General features: G+C 39.5%; 1 protein-coding gene across 1 annotated transcript; it reads right to left on the bottom strand.

Moving 5' to 3' along the window:
• Positions 1-3,990: 3,990 nt before the first annotated feature.
• On the bottom strand, positions 3,991-12,609 carry LOC117483249 (hyaluronidase PH-20-like). Its single transcript, XM_034131496.1, has 8 exons — positions 12,521-12,609; positions 10,929-11,651; positions 10,020-10,186; positions 9,026-9,194; positions 8,247-8,465; positions 7,023-7,184; positions 5,716-5,805; positions 3,991-4,793 (listed from the first exon to the last, which is right to left on the bottom strand). The coding sequence occupies exons 2-8, from the start codon at positions 11,637-11,639 to the stop codon at positions 4,356-4,358; spliced, it is 1,956 nt and encodes a 651-aa protein (XP_033987387.1). The 5' UTR covers positions 11,640-11,651; positions 12,521-12,609; the 3' UTR covers positions 3,991-4,355.
• Positions 12,610-19,359: the final 6,750 nt, after the last annotated feature.

Raw genomic sequence — 19,359 nt, 5'->3', positions numbered from 1 at the left:
CTGTCCGTTTTTCAGTTGAGGGTGTCTTGGTTTCAAAATAATGAATTAAAGTAAATAAAAAAAAGTATTCATTTATTTCAAAAGTCTAAATACTAAAGAATAATAACATATTTTTAATTGATTTCCTCCTTTAAATAATTTAAATATCTTAATATATGAATGTCCGCAAAAGTTCTGTCAACTATGTTACTAACAGAACTCCCCCCTTTAACTCAAAAATGGTTTGTCCCAATACCATGTCACCAGCATCACATGATGCCATGTTCCTCTTTGGCAGACATTTTGAACACACTGTGGTGATTGTCCTCTAATTTTTTACAATATTTTATGTATAATAGCACATTGTCAATGAGTATATTAATTGACCATCAACAATGTTACGTACATTGTTATGGTTTACAATTGTTTAATGATTTTAATTCAATTATATGTTCAAATGTGATGTTAACCTGTTCAAGAAAATGACATGTGGTCATCCAAGCAAGGCCTACCATTGAAATGATGGGTCAAAATAGGGAAATTGTCAACTAGGTTACCTGTCAACTAAGTTACCCAGTACTGTAATAACTGTAGTAACTTAGTTGACAGGTAACCTAGTTGACAATTTGTATGACATGTAGACGTCATTACACATCATTATCAATGGAATTTTGCACTTCTGCCTTGAAATGAACATAGTGCTGATGGTTAATAATGTGTCCAGTCAACTATGTTATTTGCGTCAAATGTTTGACTTTCATTGTCAACTATGTTGCACCTCATTTTTTCAAATTTAAAATATCTAAAATAGTGCTTCTGATATCCTTTATAGTATAATGCAGGGGTCGGCAACCCCTGGCACGCGTGCCAGCATTGGCACGCGGCACCGTAACCAGTGGCACACTAGGATTAAGTGGAATAAGTGTGCAAAATATTTAAATTGTATTTTCGGATCCTGAACGAGACCGCCGCCAGAGCGCGTCTCCCCGTTACATGCAGAAGGAAGCCATGCACGCAGCGCAGCCCCGCTCTCTTGAACTCCAGGTGACTTTCTGCCGCTTTCCTCCGTGGTGCAGTGCTGATCGTTTCACCACGGAGGAAAGCACAAATTGCAGTACCCATAAGGAGCTGTACAAATATCACAGTTTTTGCGTGGCTGTGTCTTTAGTTGAAAGCCCATTGGCGATCTGCTCATCTCTCATTGAAATAATATGCTACAAAGGGGCGGACTGGCAATCTGTGTGTTGAACTTTCCTGTCGGCTCCCAGACCGTAGTCGAGGAGGGCAGAAGCAACAAGCTTCAGGTTCAATAACCCACTTTAGCTTAAATGACTGGAGAGAGGCGAGCTCTTCTTGGGATGCATTTATTTAGCTGTTCTTCTGTTTCACAAAATACATTACAGACCTCTGTTTTTCTGCTGCCTCGTTTCACTTCCAGAAACATACACACGCTCCCTCACTGTCGCTCTACCATCCACACACACACACATGCACACGCCACACCCCTCTCTCTCTCTCTTAAAGGGACAGCGATCTCATCTCACTCTGCCTGACCCTAATATCATAACATGTGTGTTCTGGAGAATCACAGAACGGACGATCGTCCTTATTATTATGCCGTTTAAACCAATTATTTAAATGTGTTTGTTAAATTCGGAATTATGTAAGTTGTGCTGACAGGTCCACACACTGCTTCCCCGCAGCGAGGCTCCCCCCACCCTCCTGTTGATAGTTCACCAGCGTCAAGCTCCTCAACACCCCCCCCCCCGTTGATCATTTTCGATCGTTGGCACGCTGATAACAATGAATTTTTTTAATGGCACATCATATCAAAAAGGTTGCCGACCCCTGGTATAATGTATATCTACACAGGTTGGAGTTTTACATGACATCTCTTAAAACTATCAAAATGACCTGTATGGTAGTTTTATAATACAAAATATCCCTAAACTTAATGACAGTGCTGAACATATCACATGAAAAAACAAAACTTTAATACAATTATTTGTTAAACTTTAAAAAATCTTTGGATATATGGTAGAATAGACTCAAGAGCCTTTCAAATTTGATTTTACTTGAAGTGCAGGACTTAATCAAATGATTGTAATGACATCAAGTTTGTCCGTAACATAGTTGACAAACTGAGTAGTGAAACATCCTTTCCCTTAAAATAAAATAAAATAAAAAAATGTTTAAGCTTTGCAACTAGTGGATATGTTACACTGAGGAATATACTAACTTGAACCACTGATTGTTCTATTGAGAAAGAACACTTTCTTTGTACTGTTTTGTTGATGTGAAATGCACCCTAAATTATAGAATCACTCATCTGCTGACAAAAACAAGCAAATAAGCTAGTTCTTTATTTCTCTCAGGGGGTTGAAGATTGTGAAATGACATAAAAGTACTACTTACATTCACCCAGTAGCAATCAAAATGTTTCCAACTGAATGTTAATGTCGCTCCACATTAGCAGCATCTGAAAGTAGGTAGCTGCTTGCTAACAACAACAGCCAAAACAGCCTGGCAGGATGCTAAAGGTTTAACTAGCTTCTTGTTGAGTTCTTCTCTAGTGGCCTAAAAATCCATTAATGTGACAACCTGTTAGGCCCCAAGCCTGTTTTCCAGGTATCAGGCTCGAAAATGACATTTCCAGAACAAATGACTATAACTACACTTCTAAAAGGGGAAAATTAATAATCTTTTTTCTCAAAGTAATGATAAACCTGTGAGTTGGATGTAGAGAAGTCAGTATCAATATAGATGTTTTTTATTTTAAAGAAAATTCAGATTGAACATAGTAAAAAACTGTAAATTATAGTGTTCGTCCCAAAATTATTTTTTACTTATAGTGAAAACTACCCTTGGAGGATGGTAAGGTAGACTAAAAGCTTTAGAAATCCAAAGTACAACATATAATAAGTACCCTGTATCAAGATTGATGCAAAACAAGTGACATTTGACCTTTTTAGAGAGGTTTAGCAAAAATAACTCCACCTCTGGGGTCATTTGGGTGGAAATGGGCGTTTTTGCCGTTTCTCTGGAACCCATTGGTCGATTTTGGTAATTGACATCTCTTTTCAACCGTTAGAGCCAATAGAATAGAAGGGGAATTTTCACATACACACCAACGTTAACAAAAAAAAGTGGGGGCTTCGCGCATGCAGTTTTGCCCAGAGCGAAACCTATCTCACGCTCTGACATCTGAAAACGGAAAACTAGGTTTATTGCTTATGGATTATCAGAAATCATTTCAAAGGGGACACAGACACATTGGATTAACCTATGGATTAACCTTCAGCAGCGTTTTTATCGTTTAATGCCATTGAAGACCACTTTTGACCAGACAACGACACAGGTAAGCCATTTTGCCGTTTTAGCTACCTAGCGCCACATGTTTTGATGTCTGTTTTTGTTTATAAAGTCGCAAGTTCTTATCATGGAGTGATAATGTAGGTACCGATCGATTCTGTGTCTTCTCACGATGCTAATCCATGGGTTGGACGTGCAGCTACGATAAGTAATAAGGGTGTTATGAGTGAGTTTCTGTGCAGTAATGCGTTAGCATTTTTTCGCTTGTGGCTAATTTAGAGGCTCAGCACTAGCTTTGTGGGGTTTTTTTCAAAAAAAAAAAGTTAGCTGAGTTTCTTCCCGTTACATGGATATAAAACATTCATAGTTTATTACATTTTAAGAAGCCCTCAGACACTTTTGCTTGCAGATTTTGTGGTTTCGGCCCCTTCGGCGGGTCCGTGGGGCTTAAGAGGTTTGAAAACATCACTTTTCTGACTAGACCTCTTCACAGGTTGAAGTTTGGTCTAGCAAAGCTGCTAATTGTCTTGATTAGTTACATCTGTTCTTTATAAGAGAGGAGCTTTAATAAGGTAATATAAGTGAAAACACCTGTGCAAGGAGTGAGCAAAATCATATTTTTATGCTAACAACAGCAATACCTTTACCATGAATGTATCCCAATGAACCCCCAATAACTTTTCATTCACTCAGTCATCACACGCTCTGTGTATTGTGACATTCAAGGTCATCGCAGAACCAACAACTTTGTAATTATTTACATATACAGTCAAATCAAATGCAAATACCAAGCAGAGGGAATACTATTGTCGCAGCTTCTCACTTTATACTGCAGAGTTTTTGTTTGTAGGTTGGAGATTTGGCAATACTGTGTTCTTTGGCAAGACTATGGCACATGTAACATTATGTCAGTGGTCATAATATGCAGGCAAGATGAGGTAAGTACTTTAAAAATAACAGATGATGTGACCAGCACTGGATTATGACAAAACCAGGTAATTCCCAGGTCTGAATGTTTGGTTTAAGAAGTGTGAAAGAACATCAGGTAAAACAACAACAACAAGCTAAACTTTCAGATTCGTTTGACCATTGTCCTTGGTAAAACCGGCTTGTTTTGTATCCTCCAACATAGCTTTATTCAGAGTGTGAAATTTCTGGTACAGTCCTTGCTTCACACTAAATGTCAGGGCCTTCGTTAGCTCTCTGTCAGTCCTGGGAGAGCAGCTCAGTCCTGTGTAGCACTGACAGCTAAACCCCCTGCTGAAAGCCTTTAAGTCTGAGAGGGAAGGTCTCCCCAGGACAAGGAAGTGCTTCTGAACATGCAAGATCCTGAAATTCTCGGGGTTTAGATGGAGGTAGTGATTTGAGTTGTAGTTCTTTCGGAGACAGCGGCCATTCCCTCGGCACAGGAAGTTGCTGCAGAGCTGGGCGGCTACGGTGACATTGGTGATGTAAGGGTTGAGGGTGGAGGTGAGGTAGGAGGAGAGGGCGGCACAAGACGTCTGCGGAGAAAAGGAACAAGAGAGGAAGAAGGAAAATCCATGAATGATAAGGTTAGTGTTGCAAAATGGGTCAAAACAAAGTCAAGGCTTGTTTAAAGTTAGGTCCAGAACTTAAATAACTTGTTTTAGCCAAATCATGATCTTTTACAAGTAGTTTTGTTGCATTTTTGTTCACATAACTAACCACATGTTCAAAACCGTGACCGTAATCCAGAAGATAATAGGTTTATCACTAATAATAATCGAAAATGTGTCACATGTCGTGTGCCATGAGTTGACACAGCAGATGCCAAACCAATTCTGAATATCTCTACCCCAGACCCATGTATTTAGCTAGTTCTGAGAGAATAATCAACATTGTGCATAACAAGATATAACCACAACACCTCTATCAGCTGACGCCAACAGGCAGGAACAGGAAGACAAAAACACTGAGAGCACAGCCTGTGCTCATAAGGGCAGTACAAACTGATAAACTGGATCAACACACTTGAATGTCCGAAGCTTCTATGTCATAAAAACAGCTGTTGCCAATTGCATTTTAAAAAATCACAAAGAGGTGTTAATATGTGGAGAATATCCTGCTGAAGAAAACATGCTATATGCCAAAATCTAATGGGAAAATCTGACTTTTTTTGACGAGGGACCCCTTGTAATGCTAACTTCCGGGTCGACCTACAAAAATACATCACCGCTGCACCACTCTATAGTGAAGAAGAGTTTAAACATCCAGTGAGAGTCACTTTCATTGAGCTAATCCTGGTTTCCCTGCCTTGGATTAACTAAAACGTCACACTGCCAACCAACACGATCCATCAGTCAGTCACAGAGACGAGCGACTCCTCTATCATCCTCTCACAACCTGCCATCAGTTCATGTTCATGTCTTTGAGCAGTCAGTGGGGGGTGCAGGGTGATGTTACCTGGTCATCGTAGTCAGCGCTGGCCCCCCACAGCACGGCACCGGACACCCCCACTGCTGCACTCTCCCCAAGGGTGCTGACCAAGTCTGCCTGCACACAGATGGTTAAATATATGCATTGTTTTATTTGTATATACACAGAAATTGCTGCATGCATTCACAAATTAGACAATTATACATGCATGCATATTGTGTTGTTTATTTATGGTTGTTGTGATTAAACATGTTTGTCTTATTTGGAGTTGATTTTTACTCTATTTTATCTTTATTTTTACCTTGTGTGAATCCTGTTTTGAACTCTGACCCTGTTGCTGCTATAAACGCCTGAATTTCCCCAAGGGGATAAATAAAGTTCCATCTTATCTTGTCTTATCTTATGTACTTGCAGGATTCTTGCTGTCCAGAATAAGTTTCCTCTTGGTTAGTGGCACACATTGTAAGTGGCTTTGGATAAAAGCATCAGCTAAAGTGTAATAATGCAATAAAGAAGTTCAAATTAGCACAACCTTAAACAACTACAACAGTGAAATGCAACACACACATTAATGCAGCAGTGATATTAGATCAAAACACCATAAAGGCCTATAGTTAAAACACTCAGGGGACATTTTACTACACAATGATGAGGGTTACCACCTGAGCAGGCTGGTGTTACACCAAGAAACCAAACTCCTCTTCAAACCTGACCTCACTGCTGAGAGAAAACGGTAACTTAAGCTAATCTAGTCAAGTGTGGGCACTCACTAATGAACTGTTTCTGTTGGGAACATACTGAATGTACTCTTTCAGTATCAGAGTACACATGATAACAAAGGTATCCCAACTGTAGCTGTGTACATGACAGGATGTATGATTACCTAGAAGAGCATCAGGACTGTTTTAGGCATATGATAGCTATGTGATTAACATGATGATTCAGCCTCTATGGAGATAGACATATGACAAGCATGATCATTTCTGACGTGGAGCTAATCTGAAGTAAACATTGAATACTGCTTTATATTCCTCCATCTTGTGACTGTGTAACTCCCTCTCTTGTAAATCAGCATGTGAAGGACACTGTTCAGGAACTAGTTGTATCAAATGCTCTGTATGTGATGACTCCTTCCATTCTTGCAAGGACAATAAATACATTGATCCTGATATTGAAGCTCAAGCCGGTGACGAGTGATATTTTTCTAACAGTTTCAGAGATGTCATCTGTTTGAGAGTGCCTCCTAATATGCCAAACGCTCACAACATATTGCATCTTTTATATTGAGTGAGTTGTGATTAAAACATGTCTCCCTTTGGACGGCTCTCAGGTACCTGGCTGAGGAAGCGTTTGTTCTCGTCAACAAAGACAGCTCTCATGTAAGCAAACACAGGCGCGGTTCCTCCCTGTCCCTGGGGCAGGGCAGACACTCTCAGCGCTTCCTGAATACGGTTCCTCACCATCAGGGCAGCTCTGGGATTGTCAGCCAGAGAGACCTGAAACAGAGCCAGGATGCATTAAAAAAACATCTAAGGAAGTACAATTTCAGAATGAACAGTAGGGATTCATGTCTTCACACACACAGACACTCAAATCCAGCACCAGACACTTTTTTTTGTTACGCTGCTATGGACATGTCTTGCACTAATGTACATTCTCAAAGATATTGAAGTGACTGTTACTTTTGTATATATTGATTGTTGTGCTTTTATTTAGGTCTTAAAGGTGGGGTAGGTAATTTTGGAGAAACCAGCTCGAGATCGCTAGAATTTGAAAATACACAGCCGGAAAAAATCCCCTCCTCCAACACACACGAACGCACACATGACCAATGAGGGCACGAGATAAGTTTGTGCACAGATGGAAGGCTGACAGGCAGGTAGGCCATCCAGTTATTTTAGCCGGGCTGGCTCAGATGATTGGTCGTGCTTTTTACAGTACTACGGCTTCCACAGATGAACTTTTTTTATGGATTTTTTGTCAAAGCACTTAAGATATTCATTGCTATCGGGATGTTAAGAGTATTCCATGGAATATAACAAAAAGTGTATCTCGAGCCGGTTTCTCAAACTTACCTACCCCACCTTTAAAGGTCCCTTATTATACTGTATTTCATCAATATATTATAGGTCTCAGATATATAAAAAAATATGTCTCTGAAGTGTTGGTGATTGGCTAATGGTTACTCAAGCCAAACAATCGTTATGACATCATAAAGTGGCCAAAATCTGATCAGCTCATTTTCAGACAGGTTTTTATATAAATGGATCAGAACAAAAAGTTAGTGAATCTTTTTTCCTGAAACTTTCAGAATCTCTTTACACAGAGGGGACACATGTTTATAAAAGACATGAAAATGTGGATTTTGCATAATAGGTGACCTTTAATGTGTACATATGTATGAATGTGTCTTTGATTGTGTATATATACATATATGCATACATATTTTTATATATTGTTTTTGTATTCGGGATTGTGGGAAACGGTATTTCGATCTCTCTGTCTGTACACACAAACTGAAAGATTGACAATAAAGTTGACTTTGATTATTGCCCAACCTGTAGGTAGATGGAGGGGTAGAGCGCGGAGCTGGACTCCCACAGCCAGAGCAGCTCGTCGTTCTGCCTCCTCACCTCCCTGGGGCAGCGGCCGGTGTAAAAAGGCTCCTCCCAGCCGTAGTTGTAGCAGTGAGGGAACAGGTAGAAGCCCCACAGGTAGTTAGGCCTCATGGCTCGGCCCATCGCCAACATCCCGGACATCAAACTCTTAGCTGCCACCTAAAAGAGAACGAACGGAAAGAAGAAGCAGTGGTGGATGAAGAATTCAGATCATTTAGTTAAGTAAAAGTACCATTACATTAATGTTCAAATACAGCAACACATTTAAAAGTAAAAGTATGGAAAAAGTACTTATTCTGCAGAAAAATTAACTATATTATTATTTATATCTTATTATGTGATTGTTAACATTGTTGCATCACGTACGTTTTACTGTTGTAGACACATTTCTGATGCAAATTATTCATATCATATGTATGACCTTCTTTCTTAACTTTGTGTAATACAGTATATCGTCGATTTACCTATTTTCTACCTGAACGTGTACTTCATTAAATTGTAATAATTTGTATTTTAAATACTATGTAAATGTCTTTTATGGAAAAGGTTTCTTCATCTCTATCTTCACTTTGCTGTAACATTGTACATTTCACCTTTGTGGGCCGAATAAAGGATTTCTGATAATCACTTCAAAATCCAGTACAGTATTCGAGTATTACCGAGTTATCTTTTCACACTCTACAATGTGTTTTATTCATTTCCACAGTGGGTGTCCTGACCTGGAACTGAGTCTTGGCTCTTTCTGTGGCCTGCTGCAGATTTAGGGAGTGCTCAGTCTGCAGGAGGTGAGCCACAGAAAGAGTCTGGTAGATTCTCTTAGCGCCCCAGTTCCTGTCCCACAGGGGGCGCCATTCCTCCCAGTCGATCACAGCCAGGCCTTGGCTCGTCCTGGAAGTAATGGAGAGGAGAAGTATAAGTTAATGGTCTCCTATTATGCTATTTTTAGGCATATATTAGGGTCTCAGATATATCAAAATAATGTCTTGCTCAAAATACCAAACAGATCACCCATTTTAGCCATGCCTCATACCCCTCTATTTCAGCCCTGTTAGAGAAGCGCTTATTCTGGGTCTAAAACTTTAAAGGTCACCTATTATACAAAATCCACTTGTTCACGTCTCTTCTACATCAACATGTGTCCCCTCTGTGTAAAGAGACTCTGAAAGTTTCAGGAAAAAAGATTTGCTCACTTTTTGTCCTGATCCATTTCTATAAAAACCTGTCTGAAAATGAGCTGATCAGATTTTGGCCACTTTATGATGTCATAACGATTTTTTTGGCTTGTGTAACCATTAGCCAATCAGCAACCAAGGTAACCACCCCCCCCCCCCCCTTATCACCTGAATCTCCTCCTAGAGCACCAGAGTTATTTTTAACCAAATATCTCTCAGAGGGGCGTGGGGAGGGGCTCCTTATTTTCATCTAAAGTAACAGACAGAGAATCAGCACTTTTGAAACAGGGCTGAAACAGAGGGGATTATGGGATGCTGCAATGATCTGTTTGGTGTTTCAGCCAATCAGAGACATGTTTGTATATATCTGAGAGCTATAATATATTGATGTAAAAGAGTATAATAGGGGACCTTTAATGTGGGTGTAAAGCCAGCCCGTATTTCCGATATTACGTCATATCGGCAGTATAAAATACATTAAAAAAGTGCATTTTGCATGATAGGAGACCCAGAGCACACGTGTCAATCAATAAATGCTCACTTGGATGTGATGTAGTAGTTGATGTCGGCTCTGGCCTTGTTCAAACTGGCCCTCAGGTCCCCTCTCTGTGGGATGCCACCGTTCAGCTGTTTCCTACTGGTCAGGTCTACATGTGGGTAAAGACCCAGCCGGTCAGTGTAGAACAGAGACAGGAACTGACCTGGGACCTGTAGCAGGAACAAGACAAAGTGATGCAAACATGTTATGGTATTTATTCTATTATTATATTGTATTGTTACTGTCTTGTATTTTATCTGGTTTTATTTGGGTCTTTACCCAATGTTTTGATTTTTCAATGCAGGCAAATTATCACATATTGCCTGGTATGTTTAAACATTACATTTCAACAAACTTGTGATAAAAGAACAAATATATCATATTAGTTATCAAATTGTTTTAGATAAAAAATGTTTTCCCTATTATTATCATTATTTATTTTTTCATTGTTTCCTATTTGCTGTGACTATGACCTATGGGGTAGGGGTAGGGGATAGGGGATGGGTATTTTTCTTTCCTTTAACAAACAAATTGTTCTGTACTTTGTTTAATGTGCTGAAAGTGCCATGTCTGCAAAAAACCATATAAAAAGATTTAAAAAAAATATATACAATTTTTTTTAAAAGACATCAAGAACAGATGTAAGATTTCCAGTAATAAAAGGCCTCTATAAATCAACCTGTAATGCATTTAACTGGAGTTGTAAAACATGTCGAAACAAGAAACAATCTATGTTCCAGACATGTAAAACATGCAACAACTCGCTGATAGCCGTTCAAATGACAAAACACATCACCATAAATGTCCTTCCAGCTTCATGTAAATTAGTTTGTGATTTGGTTACAGCATGTGTTTTCCCACCCTGGATTTGAATGTAATAGTTAACTATATGATTCAAACATTTCCTCCTACCTTAGCAGGTGTTGCCACTCCTTTAAATGGCGAGGTGTCCAGTGAGATGTTGTACCACTTACACACCCGATCAGGAATGTTCCAACTCACAATGAAAGGCTGGTGCTGGAACATCGGGACTGTGGTGTGGTGGAGGGGGGGAGGCAGAAGTGGTTTGCTCCGACGAGGGGATGCTGCTTCTGGGGGAGATGTGAGGATTTTGGGTGAAGTTTTGGCAAAAGGAGGCGGTGATGTTTGAGTGGTTAAGAAGGATGCGGAGAGGAATGATGTTGAAACAGTAGAGGGATGTTGGGTAGACGAACTTTGAGGTAGAGGAGAAGATGGGGAACTTGTTGGATGTTCAGCCGTGTGAAGAGGTAGTTTGTCAGAAGACACAGGAGTCACTTTGGACGAATTGCATAGTGGGTTTTCGTACAGAGGGGCTTTTTTAGCAAGCAAGTCATCTGAGGAAATTATGCTTTTTCTGGTGGAAGTTTGGTCAAAATATGTTGGGCTGATGGTGGAGGTGATCGCAGGAGTGGGGAGGGCGTTAGAAATGGTTGATATGCTGGTGTTGCCAACAGGAAGGGTGGAGGCTGTTACAGATAATGATACAGCAGGCCAGGCGGAGAGGGTGAGAGCAGGGCGGAAGGAGATGGGCAGAGGGGGGAAGATTGATGGGGTGAGAGAGAGAAGCAGCATCACACAGCGTCTGCTCCTCTGTGTGACCATCCTTCACCCTGGCTGAGGAAAAGAAGAGTAAAGACAGAAACAATCAAACATCATGTCACAGTCGAATATGATAATACATGGACATATTGGTAGACAATGTTTACGGAACAAGTTAAAAAAACGTGGAACAAAGCATTTTTTTCGGGACAACTGTGTTCGTTGTTGTCATACCCATGTCAACCACTAGAGGCTGAAATGCACCACTAACCATGCAATAAATGGGACTATCAGCATTAAAGACACATCAAGCATTTTGTTGGATAAGTAAGACATGTATCTTTCAAGACAAACAATGATTCATTTCAATAAAAAGAATTAAAAAATGTTTTTCACAGTTAAAAACAATAATACCTTACAAAAATAAACAACAAATATAAACAGGCTACAACAGTTTGGCCATTATTTACAGATACAACTTTTTTTTATGGAACCTAAAAAGACTGTCCTGAAAAAACATTGTTTTGCTTGTCCTAAAAACAGGACAGAAAACACTTTAAATAAGACTTCGATCGCCATCATTTTTCTTTCTCACTTGCCTCTTAGGGCCTCTGGTAATGTTGCTATAATTAAACTATAATCAGGCAAGCAAAACAATACTCAGACCTGGAACAAGTTAATGGCCACCATCTGTTCTTTTTAGTTTCTTCTATCTATGGGCTAGTATACTGTCTTAAGTTACCTTACATATTTATTATATAATATACTGTACCTTTCTCCGTATTCTGTTCAGCTCTCAACTCAGGCCTAAAATCTGACAGAAATCTGAGTTTCCTCCCAAGAACAACACAGCTTAATTCTAAACTGATCTATATTTGGAAATCCACCTCGACAATCATGAACCACAACTCAAAACCAACTTTCAGATGAAAAAGACACAATACCTGGACATGCCTTCAGTGGATCCGTCTCACCATAGGAAGTGTTGACTGGAACAATGTGTCCTCACTAAAGATGGCACTGTCTGATATAGTGAGGGGGAGCAGAGGCTAGAGCCGGTACAGCGATGCCCTTCACTCTCCGTTGTTTGTATCAGAAAGACGTCTCGTTTCGATCGCACGGTGCCAAGTTTATCTTGGAGCAGAGAGGAAGAAACACCTGGGTGTGAGGTCACGGTGCTTTCACTGTCCTCATAGTGAGGGGAAATGTACAGGGCATCAGAATGGAGCCTATGTTATTGAGCTGGTGTTGACATCGGTGTTTGTCACTTGAAATAAATAATTAAAACAATGGAGGCTGTGAAAGCAAATGGGATTACTTGATAAACTTGCTCAATGTTTCACAACTACATAACGAGTTCATGTCTCCTTTTTTTGGAGGTTACACATAATTTAATTTTGTGAGGAATTTGGATATATATGGAGTCATAGAAGTACAGTTAGACACTAATTTCTTCAAGATAATGCCATATTCGTCACATTTTTGGCCTCCTTTTCCCTTCTATTAAGAAATCAATCAATTGAAAATGTTCAATATGGTATAAAACAATACCATTGGGTTGAAGGTGGGCCTAATTGTAAAATATTGCATAATACGCTGCATATAAGCAGCCAACATGTTTACATTCTGCCCCTCCAGTTAGGAGACAGGAAAGTTTGCGCCTAGGTGGCAACAGAGGAGTTGCTTCCAGACAAAAATAACTTTATTAACTAAGAATATATTTTCACTGCAATGTCACGAGTAATTGTTCGTTGGACTGTTTACCCTGTGTGTGTTTACGCGTCTGGTCAGGGACACGTAATACCAAATGGTGGTGGTCATCTCACAAGTTAGAGGCACAGTGTGAATACTGGCTGTTTTTAGGAGAGGGCTGTCTGCGTATGCGTGTTCCTATTCAGATAATACTACCATTTTTTCATTTTTTTCATTTAATCGTTTATTTGAACCGGGACAGTGCACATTAATGAACATTTTAAACAAAATAATGCTTTTAAATGTAAATGAGCCGGATTTTAGCTTTGAGCTAGTTTCCATCCGTAGTCCAGTCACATACAACATTTATGAACATAACATTTATATACATGGCAAACAGAAATATTGGATGTTCCATAATGTAAAAACTGAGACTTTTGTGTCTTTTTTTATTACTATAAACAGATCTAGGTGCTATAATAACACCGTGAAAGTATTAACACGCCCAATAGATGGAGAAATACACTAAGCTATTCAGAAATGTTGTAAGGTTGTGATGTCACTACTACTTTCATGACGTTTAAAGAGAAGATCCACAAATGCAGAAAACCATGAAACACTGACCAATCAAATCAGATTAGGCTTTTATTGTGAAGGGGGCTTAAAGAGACGGGCGCTAAAACGAGGCGTTTCAGTGAGAGGGTGGACGCAGCTATATTCAGACAGACAGTATGAGAAAAATAATGTGTTTTTTTAAGATTAAAGTAGGTCAACATGTTTGAGTAGAAACCTAATATAAAAGAACAAACCTGAGAATAAGTGTAATATATCTCTTTTAAAGTGCACCTATCATGCTTGTAGGCAATAGCATAGGTCTCAGATATATAAAAGTATATCAAAAACATGTCTATGAAGTGTTTTGCTCAAAATACCAAACAGATCACCCATTCTAGCCATGCCTCATATCCCTCTATTTCACTTCCTGTTTCAAAAGTGCTGATTTGGGGTATAAAGCTTTAAAAAGGAGGGGGCTGAGCTCATGCAGGACCCGGCAGCAACTGTCTAAACTATGGCCCAATTCCAAACCACTCCCTCGACCCTACCCCTCCGTGGCGGAGTGAACTCCGTCTGTAGCCACACTCGCAGCTCAACGAGGCTCCCTCCTGTCAGATGGAGTGAGTAAATACAGCGGCAAGCTTTGGGACAAACTCCCCTCTCTCCGGCAGAAACAGGAAATGCCGTAACTGTATGTAACAACGGTTTCAAATCAGCATCTCTTAGACAAAAAATGTAAATTAAGAACTCAAATAAAACTCCAAACATCTTTCATTGTGTTACTTTTTTGTAAAGCTCTTTTAGTTTTAAACCTGATGTTTATAAGCTTCTTAGTTTTTGCAACAGTCTGTAAATATACACAACTTTATAATAAAATGCACACATTTACCTTTTTCTAGACTAAACACAGGTATCATGAGGTTGTTAACATCGCAATTTATCAGTGGATGTTTGCTGGAACTACTTGTAAACAGCGACGGACACACACAGCGTGACTCCGGTCAGGTAGAGACCAGTCTCAAGTCAGCACCGATGCAGACTCGCTGTTTGAGGGCTTGATAGCCCACTCCCCCTCCACACCTCTCCACACTCGTTGGTTTGGAACAGCACTTAATGTGGCGGACCCTCCGCGCGAACGCGCAAACGGAGGGGTAGTGTGTAGGGCGTGGTTTGGGATTGGGCCTAAATACTGCCGTGATGAAACGCCATATCATGGATTATCAAGGATTGTTTCTGAAACAGTATGGAGCTCAAAGGCTTTCTCTCTAGCCGGTTATACCACAAGGTGAGTTCCTTTTTATTTCCTGCTTCTTCACACACATGCTCTCCAGCACAGGTTAGCTCTGAGTGTTAGCGATGCTAATGTAAACACCGACCATATTACGTCCAAAACAGTCGGGCATTGTTTCTAATAGCAACTTTCTGATAGTGCCGTGGGTCCACATTTCCGATATTACGTCATATCGGACGCAAATCTGGATCAGCTCCGTTGTAGCCCCGTTTTTAGAGATTTGGGTACGGAGGAAAAGAGAGAGGGTTTTATTTTCTGACGCTGCGTGAGTTCCCTGACACACCGGGGACACATATTTATGTATAAAAGACATCAAAAAGTGCATTTTGCATGATAGGTCCCCTTTAAGTAAACATGATCGTGTCAGTCTAATTTTTAAGCAAAACAAATGTTCACTCATGACTCAGCAAGAAATGTACCAATTATAAAAATGGGAAGTTACTGAGAAATGGGTTTATTTTTTGTTTTTCACGTTAGATTAGATTTGATTAGATTTTGATGAGATTAGATTTGATGAGGTTAGATTTGATTAGATTGGATTAGATAAAATAAGAACTAGGGAAGGTTCCTGCAAAGGTTCAGTATTAGAGACTTTAATATTGTTTTGTTAACCATGGAGGAAAAATCTAAAATGTTTATTGCACAACATACAAAAGGTTTATTCTAACCCTTTTAATCTTTTTCTGTCATCTTTGATAGATAGGCCCCATGCAGTCAGCTCATAGATTACATTTCACACTAATCAAGTCTTTTTTACACATTGACAAAACAGACACAAGACATTTCCTTATTCCTGCATTTGCATAACAGGTCATTGTTTTCCACGGCACAGGTTTGCAAAGGAAGCCAAAACTAAGTAAACGCCTTCTGCTTTGCATGACCTGCATTGTTTTGCTTTCAAATCATGACACATAACACACGTGAAAATATTTGTTATTTGAACAGATGGGCAGCACTCCCTTCATTCTGCCAGCTGCCTGATGATGTATGCATGCAGCATTTTGCACAACAGCACAGGATGGGTATTGTGTTTTGGCATAAATGTTGATCTAATATAATTTGATCCAGTAACCAATGTGCTGAGTGCACTGAGGAGCATCAGCAGTATATTATCTACTGTGATGCTGCCATCTTGTGGATAGGAAGTACAGATGGTGCAACTCTTACCATTATTCCCTTTCCTGAGTTTTGTTTTAAATGCATTTGAGTACGTGATGCAAACCTGATTCCTATTTACAAAGCAAAGCGCCGCCCCTGGCACACCATTATACTTGCCTGTTGTCATGACCTCATTGTGATATTTCCCCAAAATATTCTACATGAGGAGGAGATGTAGAAAGGCCAACTTCATTAATAATTCATACAGAGGCCTGTAGGGGATGTCTTCCTCCGGAATTCAAGATATAATATTCATGTTGTCCTCTTCCTCCTCTCATAACCTCTTTTGTTGTGGAAAGTGGGTCAAATAAATGTTTTACAAGGGGAGCCCCAGAAGGTGGCTCTGCATAACCCTCAAAACACATGAACAGGGTATTCCATTACTTAAATACACACTATATTACAAACACGTCAGGGCACACTTAAAGGGACAGTTTGGGTGGCTTGAATTGGGGTTGTATTACTGTAAGTACTTATCCTTAGTCACTGTTTTTCCTCCAGTTTGGAGAAACAAGAGTACCAACATGAAAGGTAAGCTATGTACTGCTGTGTACAGAAGCATTTGAGCCACTTAAAAAAAGGCTCAACTAAACAATTCCAAATTAAAATATTTTCATTGCTTTACCCAGCTGTTGTTAAGTCCTTTCAAACGGATCACTGAGGCCGTTATATCCATCTATATTCTCCTAAACGCCACCTGACTTAATAGACAAAAATAGTAGTACGCTTGTGTTATTGTGTTTTGTGGTTTTTTCCAAAACGTATCGAAATCTTACAATAACACTAACTAACTAACTAACTAACTAATCAAGTCAGCATTATATCAGGAACTCGTGTGTTATGCAAGGTACAATTACTGTCTTTGTCAATGAAGTTTGGTGACTTTGATTAAAACATATTTAATATATTTTGTCTGACAGCATGGGGCAGTGAAAATATTCTATATATAGCATTATTTTTTAAGTTAGGCCTTTCTTATACGGAGCTAAAATGCGCTTTCTCTGCAAACTCCTTCCACAGCAGTTCATAGCTTTGTTCCCAGGCTAGTATACATGTAGGTTTCATCTACTGTAGGTAATGCACTGACTATGGATAAATATCTTGTACAACCACACCTCAAAACGTCCCAACATTCTCTCTAGAAATGCAATCAAAATACCTATCGTCTCCAACCTCACACATCCATGTTGTCATTGCTCAGAAATGTCAGTTAGGTAGCTTACACAACAGTATCTGCTCCGCTCACTTGTCTTGTTTTTGTGTGAGTAAGTGCATACCAAGCAGTAGCTGTCAGTATCATTTAGTTTCTGTGAATAGAGCATCTGTATCCTTCTCAATACGTCACAATGTACTGATGTAATTGCTTACGTTGTAACTACATATAGGAAAATTGGGTTTAATGCACTGGGATAAAATCACACACTGCTAAGTTTTACTACTTATGTTTTTGCTTACTTTCGTTCTTCAGCTGTACATCTGCTTTTATTAATCTCCTGCCCTTCCTTTCCTCATTAACTGCTACAAAATGTCATGTTTTCATGTTCATTATGAGTCATTTCTAACACTTCTACACTTTGCCAAACCAAAGCGAGGTGGAGTATGCAGATTTCCTCCAGGCGATTCTCTGCTTGTTAGTCGGGTGTTTCAAGTTTAACAAGTTTTCTTGAGAAGAGCGCGGAACCAGGTTGAAACAAGTGGAAGAACATGGAAGTACAGTAAGTGTGAAAGAGCATGTCCAGGGCAGCTTTAGTTTACGTTCAGTGAAGGTTTATAAAACGAATTTACAGCCTAGATAAGGATCATATTTATTGCAGAACAGTGAGCGAAGGAAGGTATCATAATGTCTGTATTGGATTAAAGCTATCTATCTCACACCTAAGTGCTGATAAGGCTGAACTCAACATTCAATAAAATATTGCAAATATTAAGAGAATTCCATGGTTAAATTAAAGTCATATTTTGTTCCTTAAGAGCAATATTGTAGCGTTTTCATCTTGACATAATGGAAAGTGTTTTTATCAATAAAAGCTGAGTTTGGTCAATGTGCAATCAAACAGAACAGGTGTTACAAGTGACCTACCACAATACCAACCCGGCAAGAGAAGAGAACTGCCGTTAGTTTCACGCACATTCTTAGATGTAGAACTGTGCAATAGTTTATTTCAACAAGTCTAAAATGTTTATCCAAACTGTGCAAAACAGGGCAATAGCTACATTGTCATGTAAACACTTCTCAAAAGCTACCAACGGAGCATGTTGCAGAGCGTTACAAACACCCTTTGGGCACATTAGTAAAATATGTATGTATCCTGCCCTTGTTCGAGGCTACTCATAGTAGCCTCTGAATATGTCTGTTTAATTGATGAGCGCTATGAAAAGGTGTCAGATGTAAAAAGGCTTTAAGTTGTGATATTATACAATGTGCCCTATAGGGGTGTCTCAGTCAATTGAAAAGGATTCTGTAGAAACAACTTAAAAGTACACTTTGGAGAATTGGGAGGTGTGTGGCGCAGTGGGTTAGTGCGTTGGTGTTCGGATCAGGGGGCACAGGTTCAAACCCCACTGCAGTCAGCATGTCGTTGTGTCCCTGGGCAAGACACTTCACCCCAAATTGCTCCTGTGGGGATTGCCCACAGTATTGAGTATGTAAGTCGCTTTGGATAAAAGCGTCTAACAAGTAACATGTAATGTAATGTAAAAAATAATTAAGCCACACTTATCAGTCTTACCCTTGAGGCTATGTGTAGTAACTGGAGCAGTCTTAATAGTACTTTGCTTTATATATAGGCTATTTATGGATTATTGCAATGAAAGGGGGAGACCTGTAGTCCCTGGAGGCATTTCAGCTTCAGGAGCACCAATCATTTCACATCTCAGAGAATGTTTATGGTCTAGGAAATAATAGGCCCCAGATAACAGCTCTTTAGCTGGGCCATGACCCCTCTCTAACTTCAAGAATATAATTGCACATTATCATTAAAGGGCAATTTCCATCTTGAACACCTATTCAGCCTTAAAGACTTAAATTAAAGTGTAGGCTTAGCTCTGCATTCATTTTCAGCTGAATAATTCCTCTTACAGGGAGCA

The sequence above is a fragment of the Trematomus bernacchii genome, unplaced genomic scaffold, assembly GCF_902827165.1.
Source record: "Trematomus bernacchii unplaced genomic scaffold, fTreBer1.1, whole genome shotgun sequence".
NCBI classification, from domain to species: Eukaryota; Metazoa; Chordata; class Actinopteri; order Perciformes; family Nototheniidae; genus Trematomus; species Trematomus bernacchii.
This window is presented reverse-complemented; position numbering and strand designations above follow the sequence as displayed.